The 10,911-nt window shown below is 41.5% G+C and overlaps 1 protein-coding gene across 1 annotated transcript; it reads left to right on the forward strand.

Annotated features, from left to right (window-relative positions):
- The first annotated feature begins 7,133 nt into the window (after nucleotides 1-7,133).
- Nucleotides 7,134-10,826, forward strand: LOC134640524 (uncharacterized). The gene is made up of 2 exons (XM_063492385.1): nucleotides 7,134-8,099; nucleotides 10,467-10,826. The coding sequence occupies exons 1-2, from the start codon at nucleotides 7,138-7,140 to the stop codon at nucleotides 10,702-10,704; spliced, it is 1,200 nt and encodes a 399-aa protein (XP_063348455.1). The 5' UTR covers nucleotides 7,134-7,137; the 3' UTR covers nucleotides 10,705-10,826.
- Nucleotides 10,827-10,911: the final 85 nt, after the last annotated feature.

Raw genomic sequence — 10,911 nt, forward strand, 5'->3', positions numbered from 1 at the left:
TAATCAAAATGTTAATGATATGAGCTATAATGAAACTATAGAGCCTCTGGACACTCGCACAAAGGCATGAATGTGTCAAAAGTTAAAATGTGTCGAGGGTTTTAGCTGAGAGTGCATGCAGAAAAAAGCAATATAATCCTATTTAGCATGGTGTGCAACATAACCTACCCACACATGGATACCAGTGACGCACATCTCCAATATATGAATCTGTGTGGGATTGTCTGAGAAAAAGAACAGGAGTGTGTATACATGTGAGCGCGTGCTTCTTGTTGCCTGAAGTCAAACTGTTAATGTTCTCAAATCATCCATGGTGGTAAGTGAAACCTTGAAACAGGCACTTTAAAAGGGCAAGGGTGCTGCATGACCGGAAAAGTTCTGATTCTGTTCAAATTTGAATGTTTAACAATAATCCTGAAAAGCATGTAAATGGGTGACAAGATACTAATGTAGCACAATGAAAGAAAAATTAGATAAGAATTTGAATATGATGCAAATCATTAACTACGGTAGAAATCTTCCAATGGGATCACGCTAACTATTTGGACCAGAAATAGCTTCAAACACGGTCTACATTTTGATGTCGGGTAAAGTTCCTCATTGTATCTTGCTTTATTTTGATGTTATCTTAATATGTGTGGTAGAATCAGGAAAAAAAACAAATTCCTGGGGTTTTCCCCTCTTTTTGTGTCTCTCTAGTTCCCTGTTCATCCTGATGTGTTTATGTGTGCAGGTGTTGTACTTTATTCTCTCATACTGGTTAACTGATTCAACACACCTGGCTTTTATCTACTCATCTAACAAATGGCAAAACTTGGTCTAACTTTCAGGGTGGATATCTACTCTGATCTGTCTTTCAAGGTAAATATCTACTGCGGTCTATCTTTCTGGTTATATATCTACCTGATCTGTCTTCCAGGGTAGATATCTATTCAGGTCTGTCTTTCAGTGTACATATCTACACTGTAAAAAAAAAAAATTGTAATATAAAAGTATTTTACTGTGTATTTTACAGTTTTGTACTGTTTTTCTATAATATCATTAAATTTACATAAATAGACTGTGATTTTACATTTCAAATGTAAAATAACATAAAATCACTGTAATGTAATAAAACATAATTTTCTTGTTTTTTTTAAATATATTTGTCTGTACATATGCATATTTAGATATTTAGACATATGCAAGACACTTCACCTACCGCCTACTGGTGATGGCCAGAGGGGCCGATGGCGCGATATGGCAGCCTCGCTTCTGTCAGTCTGCCCCAGGGCAGCTGTGGCTACAACTGTAGCTTGCCTCCACTAGTGTGTGAATGTGAGAGTGAATGAATAGTGGAATTGTAAAGCGCTTTGAGGGTCTCGAAAAGCGCTATATAAATGCAATTCATTATTATTATTTAAACCAACTGTTAACTGTATATTTCTGTACATTTAAGTATTATTATTCATATTGCCACATTCATTGACCTTGTTTATAGGTAATTTCATTGTTTAATCACATTAAAATGTTCCTAATTTAATGTTTAAAAGCACTTGAAAAAGGTAAAATCCCATGTAAAATTAGGGCAACAAACTGTATTGTCATTAATGAAAATAACCGTATTTTTATGAGAAAGTTATTTTCTGTTATTTTATGGTATTATTTTGGCACCCCCAGCTGCCGGAATATTACTGTTTTTTTAGGATTTTTTTTTACAGTGTACCTTTGTCTTTCTGTCTGGTTAGATATCTACTCTCATGTGTCTTTCAAGGTAGATATCTACCCTGATCTATCTTTCAGGGTAGATATCTACCTTTGTCTTTCTGTCAGGGTAGATATCTACCCACAGTTTATCTGTAAGTATAGGTATCTACTCAAGTCTGTCTTTTAGAGTAGATATATAGAGCTTTATTTTGGGTCTACTTTTGGTAACTGTGGCTCAATTGTGGGACTAGAATGTGTTCTCTGGACTAGATGTAGTCCAAAAGTCATATATCTGAGCTGACATGGACTGCTGCAAATAACATATGGTGCATGGGCAGGATGTCCATATGTTACAACACATCTGATACATGGCCCGCATGAGGCAGATCTGTTGCTGACTTGAGGCAACCAGACTTACCTTGAGTCATTGCTGTCAGTCAAGGCCAAATGTGTCCCAGACATTCATTTCTACCCTTTTAGTGGTGACAGTGGCCATTTAGCTGTTAGATGATTACCTTAATTCCTCTTCATACATCTATTAACATGATGTTCTTTGTGCCTCAGATTATTTCTATGCATTCAGCTCAGTCTTCCTCTTCATCATGTGCAATATGTGTATTCACCGACCAGTTGTGAGTGATTGCTGGCTGTTGCTTGGTGAAGCTGGTTACCAAGAGGTTATAGTGCTGCAACAAAAGCCCCTTTGAGATTCTTTAGATTGCTAGCAAGATGTTTCAGCCACTTGTAATTTGCATGGAAGATGCCAGGTCGTCTGCAAACACGAAACACTCACAGAATAGTGAAAGTGTGAAAAGTGCAACAAAAACTGCAAACAGAGAACGCTTGTCTTTCAAAATATAAGCTGAACAAACATTCACCATTTCTGGTTTGAGTCTTCACACTTTGCAGAGCTCAGGCTGATTTGGTGATGTGCAGTACAGAAACTTTATAGGTGGTTGTACTGTCTCCATTCCTGGTTACCTTGTACACCTCAGGATGTCAGTACAACTCAGGGTCAGATCACCTACAATAATATTCTGAGGATTCTGCAGTGGCTGGATGTATAAGTGATGGGCAGGAGGAGGATTACAGAACACTAGTGGATGTTTTTGTGGAGTGGTCTGCGAGAAATCTTCTGCTTCTGAATGGTGACATGGTGATCGACTTCAAAAGCAAGAAGCCAGCCTGACCAGCAGCAGACTGAACAGAATGACCAACACAGAGGCTGTATATTTCTTGCTTAAGAAGCAGAAACCTTTTCAGTCCATACAGCAAAGTTTGGAGATTTTCTATCAGTCATTGTACTTTGCTGTTGTCTGCTGGGGGAGCAGCATTGGAGATAGTGACACCAACAGATCTGATAAAACTATTCTGAAGGCTGGCTCTGTGACACTGACCCTTTTGAGCTGTGGTGGAGAGGAGGTCACTGGACAAACTGTTATCCATCATGGATAATCCTGTTCACCCTCTGCACCACTTACTGGACAGGCTGCAGACACCTTCTCAATCAGAGCATGAATGTAAAATGTTTATAAAAGCCCTTGAATTAAAGATGAATGTCTGCACATCAATCGCATTTTGATGGTTTGATTTAAATCCACTCTGTAGGTGTACAGAGGTAAAGCTATGAGCACTGTGTCTTTGTACAACACAGTATGGACCGAGCTGTATACAGTTTAATATGCAAATGTGGAAAATGTGCTGAATAATACTGAGAGAAATATTTGACTTTACTGGAAAGGAAGCTGCATATACTTTTAGTTTTGCCACATAAATCCTAAACTCATCTATTCAGATCAATATCTTGTATGGCAGCTTCCTGCTGGCAATCTCTAAATGTGTGAATGAGGCCCATTTTTTCTGAGCTAATGTAATCTATTCATCAATTATGACTATTCCTGAAACACACACACACACACACACACACACACACACACACACACACACACACACACACACACACACACACACACACACACACACACACACACACACACACACACACACAACCCCGTTCAGCTATCTTAGTGAGGACCCTCATTGACATAATGGTTTCCCTAGCCCCTTACCCTAACCTTAACCATTAAAAATGAATGCCTAACCCTAACCCTGACCCTAAACCTAACCATAACCTAATTGTAACCCTGACACTAAAACCACATTTTGAGCCTCAAAAATGCCTTTTAATGCCTTCAAAAATGTGAGGACCGGGTTGTGTGTCCTCACAAGTGACTGCTGGTTCTCACAAGTATAGTAGAATGCAGATTTCGGTCCTCACAAAGATAGCTAGACAGGAACACACACACACACACACACACGTACGCAAAACCCAATCGAAAACATCCCCAACCTAAGGCAACATATTTTGGCACTATACTTGATGTGGCACTGAGGTTTGAGAGGCTTGGCGAGAGCTGCTGGAGTGACTGCTGAAGTGCACACGTGGCTGTCTACATACACAGCAAGGAAACTGTTCATAACCTGTTCAGGTAGCAGAGAAGCTTCACACAGAGAGAGGCTGCAGATGAAAGAAAAGGAAAGGCAGGGATGTTAATCTCACCAAAACACACCTGGATGCAGACAAAAACAACATTTCATTGCAGACGAACCCTTCCTGCCTTTTTCTTATCTGTTTCCCTCGCGAAGCTGCTGTGTGATTTCTCCCACTCCTTTTCAGAACTCTCACAGTCACACTTTCCTTTATCTTTTTCTTGGTTTTACACTTAGTCACGAACTGAATTTCATCATGCGTTGTATATGTGCCTCTCTATAGCCATCAGCGTGTGTTGCTCAGAGAAGCTTTGCCTGTTAAGCAGAAGACCTTGTCTCTTGTTAACAAGGCCCTTCTCAATTACTCTCCATCCAGACACTTGTTAAAACACCCTCACAGCCCCACCGCCTTTCCTCCCCCCTCATACAGCTACCTTTAGTTTAATACCAGGGAGATCTTTGTTGCCATGGATTCTGTCGTCATGGCTACAAACAACTACGCAGATGTACAGGAAGTATAGAAGGATGGAAATAGCGCAGTGGGCTGGGGTGATAAGGGGACTTGAAGGAAGCTTAACCTCTGCAGGGTGAAGATCAAGCTGTGATAAGTCACGGCGTTCAGCGCGAGGAGGGGGACAGCGAGGTTGGCCATCCTATATTCAATGACGCATGAAGGTCAGGGCAAACCCTCAGAGGGATGTGAGAGGGATTACAGTTAATGTCTGGCTTGTTTTCTTGCTGCTGCTTTGCCTCAGTGGGGTATTTTCTGGTCTTACCTTGAGCACAACTACAACAACACATTACCCGTATCTGTCAATAGTAAATGCACTGCATTTATACAGTGCTTTTCTAGTCTTGTTGACCACTCAAGGTGCTTTGAAATCTCAAAGCAATTCCCTCTTTAACTTCAAGATCGACAAGGAGGATTTTTGTAAAGCAGAAAATTGCTTCGAGAAGCGTTTTGAAATACTGGAATGCACTACTACAAACAAAAAATACCCCAGCCTGTCTGCACAGCCTTGAAGGGCGTGGGGTAATTTACATAGGGCAGATAAAAGTGGAGCTTTGTCAATGTTGATGGACAACTGAGTGTTTAATGTGGCTGTGCAGAGAATAAATTTGCAGTGCATCCTTGATTTGTGAGACACTCCTGTGACGAGTTTGTAAAACACATTTTTTGGAATTGTTTAAGGTCTAGAAAGGAAGCGGTCCTCAGTGGGACAAGTGGTTAAAATAAACAGAGAACTGTCACTTCAGGTTGTCTGACTCTTTGATAGGAGGGTGACTAAAAGACAAAGTAAAGAAAACTGCTTCTATGAATGTTTCCTGAGGAGGGGCCACAGAGACAGTATGCCTTATCTGGTTTTATTAGCTTCTAAAAACAAAGGCTCCCAAAAAGCACACAGAAACAGGCAAAGGTCACAATTTTACACTCAGGATTCGCTTTCTTTCCACACTTCTTAGAGGAGGACTACCTCCTAATTCTTCAATTTCAATTCAATTCAACAGGCAGATGGTTTGAAACTTGGACACAACTGGGTGTTCCAACAGGACAATGATGCCAAACTCACATCAAAACTGATTTTTGGAATGGATAAAGCAGGCTAAAATTATGCTTCTGTAATGGTCTTCCCAAAGCTCCAACCTCAACCCTACTTAAAATTTGTGGACTATGCTTAAAAGGCAGGGCCATGCCAGGAAACCAACCAAATCAGATCAGATTCAGAAATACTTTATTAATCCCGAAGGAAATTATAGGAAATTATAGGTTACAGCAGGTAGCACGCTAAATGGTGCATGCACACTTACAAAGGAACCCTCTGACCAAACAACTTAAATGAACTTTTGCCAAGAAAAGTGCTCAAATCTCCAGCCAGAAGCTTGTTAGTGGCTAACAAAAGTGTCTGGTCGAGGTGCAACTTGATAAGGCATGCTTAACCAAATATTAGTCAGGACATTGTATGGATACATTTGAGCCTGCGTGTATAATTTGGCCTGGTGTGAAAATCCAAAATAAAGTCAAATTTATGTACTCTATTCTTTTTTTTTTTTTTAAGTCAGCAAAGATGTATACTGTACAATTGTTACCCTCTAGATAAGAGCAATTCAAAGAAATCATTAAGAGCCCCAAATTATCAGGACTATTCAGCTATACACTAAACGTTTGACCACTTTTGTAATATTCAGGTGAATGAAGGTGCATGAGAGGCAACAAAAGAAACTGAATAACAATAACAGTTTATTTGAGGAGCTAATTAAATCACATGCATCTAAGAGCTTACTAAATAGTATCCTGTGTGATCTCAAGGGTACGCCACCCACTGACAGAAAAACACTCTGTTAAAAAGCTTGTCTGTAGCGCCACCTTGTGGTTTTTTATTCACTAATGAACTCCTCTGGAGTTCATGCTGTGAACTTTTGCTTGCAGTACAAGCACCTAGTTAGGACTTGTAGTGATGCAGAATGAGTGCATTAAAAGTAATTCCAGTAAATTTCAACCTCGTGGTTTATATATTTTTTAAATGCACAAAGATTGTGTGGCGATTACAGCTTTCATAGAGTGTTCCACACTTTGTGCCCACAGCCATCACCTATTTCTGTGGTCCCAGTTATCTGTGACAGTCTTCAGGAATGGTCCGGACTATATTACACCCTCTTCCCTCCCCCAGAAGCTGTGCTAAAGTAACAGCTGATGTCAGTCCTGCTTAAAGACACACACACACATATGAACACACATGCACACAGACCACACTGGCTACTCGGTCAAAGAGAGCCAGCCAAAGGGGAGTAGGGCTCCTGCACCTTCCTCTCCCTGCGACACATCAGCACTTGGCACAGAGGAGGCTCCATACCACGCTTCACAAATCCACAATACAAGCCTTTAATCCCAAGTTACAGCAGACTTAAAAGGGGAGGGCAGTTATCTAACTCTCTCAGCACCCCCATGTGCCTGCTTGGATCATGGAGCTGCACTGCCTTCCTACTGATACCCCCACCACAGCCAGCTCCTGCTCCACGGATCCCCCGTACGACAACTGCCCACCTTTTGGCCAGCGAGAGAGAGCCAGGGAGAAGGAAATGGAGAGTGGAGTTGTGTGCCCTGCTGTAACCAGACTCCCAGGCCCCCAGAGCCCACTGCCTGGTCTGGCCCCAGCTGTGGCTGAGGTTCAGACAGTGGTCGGTGGGGGAAGAGGGCCTGGCATTTGGCCAGCTCACAGCTACTGCAACTGTAAAGAGGGCCTGGGAAGACAGGCCTGGGAAGCAGAGCTAAGCAGAGGCATAAACACAGCAAGAGGAGGAGACAGAGGAGGAGAACAGGGGTGTAGCTGGGGAGTTCATGTGAACCAAAGCCCAAGCCCATCACAGAGTGAGGAGCACCGGAGCGCTCTGTCTCTGTATGATAATCTCCCTGATGCTGAAACATCCAACAGCCTCCAGGACTTTGACACAGAAACAAGCCTCCAGGAACACTTGCAGGAGCAGATGCACAAAGCTGTAGCATCCAAACAAATCCAGGGATTGATGGAGGATGACTGTGTGACTGAAAAGATGCTCAGTAAAAGATGTTCTAGCAACCAGGACCAGAAACCAGACCAAGACGAGGAGCATGAACAGGAGCCAGAGCTGGACTCAGGATCCTGTAGATTAACAGAAGGGGACCTGATGCAGCATCACCACCTCCCTATGTCGCTTCCTCAACATCTTACACAAAATTCCGCTCAGATGCGTCAAACCAAGTGTCACGACCCACCGCTGTGGCCTCTGGCTGATGTCAAACAGCCAAAACAGACATCGTGGTCTCCCAGAGTGCCCCCTCCATTACCCCTGGCAGACCCCTCTGCCAGTGCTTTACGCAGCCTCCTCACCAGCCTGCAGCACCAGATAATGAAGCAGAGAGAGGAATATGAAGCACGGATAATCAGGTAACTTCAACTTGTTTTTCTTTATCCTACATTTTCTATTTATAAATCCCCAACAAAGATTCATTACAGCATGTGAGACAATATGAAGTGTCTTAAAAGGTAACGTGGTGATGCTTTTGGCTTTAATATTAGCATACACTTACAGCTCAATGACTTTAAGAATTTTCCAGCCTGTGGTGTATTTTCAGTGAAGGGTAACACACTGTTCCCAGGCAAAGAAAGTGTGTACGTGTGTCCACTCAGCTGTGCTGGTGTGGTCCCTCAGTTGACTCCAAGCTTCACCCTACATCCTGTTTAGTTCACAGATCAGCGAGAGCTGATTCAATTTTGTCATAGTTTCCCACGGATCTCCTCATGATGTGCTATGATGGAAATGCTGCTTGTATACACACAAAACTGCATTTTGGATAACCAAAGTTGGGATTTGGGTTTTTTAGTCTGGAGCGGAAATGGATGTGCATCTATGTTTGTGGCAAAATACTGGCAAAATAAGAAGAAACCTGCTTTTTTGTTGCCATCTAGTAAGTATAAGCCAGCAAAAAAACAGAAGCACAGCCCTTGTGCATGACATATAGACCAGCTCATGACAGTGGAAAGAGAGCTAATTTAAGGGGCCATGCTGCTGACCTAGACACAACACATACCCCATTTATTACTGATATAGATAGACCAACACTCAGAGTAAGGTAATGCATTGGTAGTAGTGGAGATGACAATCCTTTTAGCTCAATAAGGACGGTACGAAAAGTCACAAAAGACAGATTTAACTCTGCACATGAAGCTTTTGAACTATCTGTTCAGACTTTCCAACGAGACAGTGCTGTGATTTACCCCCTTCTTGATTTCTTAGTTTTTTGCATATTAGTCACAGTTGCATGTTTCAGAGCATCAGACAAATTTTAATATTAGATGAAAATAACCAGGGTAAACACAAAAAGCAGCTTTAAAATAATAATGTCATTAATTAAGGGGGAAAAGCTATCCAAATTTGTGTAAAAAAAAAAAAAAAAAAAAAAAAAAAGATCAAGTGCTCCCTAAACCTAATAACTGGTTGTGCCACCCTTTGGAGCAAGAACTGTAATTAAGCATTTGGAATAATTGGCAATGAGCCTTTCACTGTGGAGGACTCTGGTCCACACCTCTTTGTAGAGTTGTTTTAATTCAGCCACACTGGAGGGTTTTCAGGCACGAACAGTCTGTTTGAAGCCATGCCAAAGCATCCGAGTTGGATTTAGAACTGGACTTTGACTAGGCCACTCCACTACCTTCATTCATTTTGGCTCATCATCATGCTGCATAACCCAAGTGTGAACGGATGGCCGGACATTCTCCTTCAGGATTTTCAATAATTACTTCATCCAGATGCTGAAGCAGCAAAACAGCCCCAGACCATGACACTACCACCACCGTGTATGACTGTCGATATGATGCTCCTTTTATGAAATGCTGTCATTTTTTTTGCCAGATGTAACAGGATGCAAACCTTCCAGAAAGTTTAACTTTGCCTCATCAGTCCACAGAATATTTTCCCAAAAGTCTCAGGGATCATCAAGATGGGTTTTTTTTCAAATGTGAAACAAGCCTTTGTTTTCTTTCTGATCAGCAGTGGGTTTCTCCTTGGAACTCTACAATGGAGGCCATTTTTACCCAGTTTCTTTCTTATTGTTGAATCATGAACTCTGACTTTAACGGAGGCAGGTGATGCCTGCCGTTCTTCAGATGTTGTTCTGGGTTCTCCGGTCACTTTCTATATAAGTCGCTGAGGCCCTCTTGGAGTAACTTTGGTAGGTCAGCCATCACTGTTCCATGTTTTCTCCATTTGTGGATAAAGGCTCTCTCTGTTGTTCACTAGTCCCAAAGCCACAAAAACAGCTTTGTAATTCTTTCTTGCTGGGCTTTTTAAAAATAAAATAAAATAAATGTGTTACTGTTTGAAACAAGTTAGCCTACTTCAGTTTGTCAGATTCTATTTAAGTGACTGCTTAGTTTAATACATATGGTAACAATGAAGCCTGGAGGTGCCTTGTGAAACTGAATTGGGCTTCCCAGAAAGTGTGGTTAATCACAGTTAATTCATGATTTAATAAGCTGGCAGTGTTACTTTTCATATGAGGTCAAGTAGGTTTGGATAGTGTTTTTCCCCTTAAAGGAAATAATTTAACTGTATTTTATATTCACCGAGGTTACCTTGGATATTAAAATTTGTGTACTTTTTCACAGGACTGTAATGATGCTGTTGATATAAGGAACAATCCAGTAATCCATCCTGTCATTTTTAAGAATTTATTTTTAATTTATTTATCCTTCACCCTATTCTTATCCTTTTTAACTTTAATATTGTCTCTCTTTTCCTCCTCACGTCATCAGTCTGGAGCAGAGAAATGAAGAGCTACAGATGGAGGTAGTTCGTCTGAAAACAAACCTCGCACAGCAGCGGCACTGGTACCAGGTTGTGCAGGCGAAGATCGTGGAATCTGAACGGGCACGGGCTGCCGCGGAAGCACACAATACCACAATGCAGAGGGAGATGGAGCAGTTTTTCGACATCTTTGGAGAGCTCAACAACGAGGAAAAGAAAACAGAACACATTGTGAAGAGCTTTTGAGAAAGGTTATGATACGAGCAGTGTGTGCAAAGAGTAGGAAATAAATGCACAAGATGAGCTGGTCATTACACTCTAACGAGGGTCTTTTATCACTATGTCACTAATAAAGCAATGTACAGTCATTTCCTCATGAAGAATCTGAGAATTGCACAAAACAGCATCAAAGAAAGAAAAATAATCACTGATGTCCACTTTATTAGCTGAGCA

The sequence above is a fragment of the Pelmatolapia mariae genome, linkage group LG2, assembly GCF_036321145.2.
Source record: "Pelmatolapia mariae isolate MD_Pm_ZW linkage group LG2, Pm_UMD_F_2, whole genome shotgun sequence".
NCBI classification, from domain to species: domain Eukaryota; kingdom Metazoa; phylum Chordata; class Actinopteri; order Cichliformes; family Cichlidae; genus Pelmatolapia; species Pelmatolapia mariae.

What these genes read in the sequence shown, in the direction of transcription:
- LOC134640524 (XM_063492385.1), top strand. Translation starts at nt 7,138, where the DNA reads ATGGAGCTGCACTGCCTTCCTACTGATACCCCCACCACAGCCAGCTCC. An exon ending in TATGAAGCACGGATAATCAG is followed by an intron (nt 8,100 to 10,466) that starts GTAACTTCAACT and finishes TCACGTCATCAG; the next exon opens with TCTGGAGCAGAGAAATGAAG.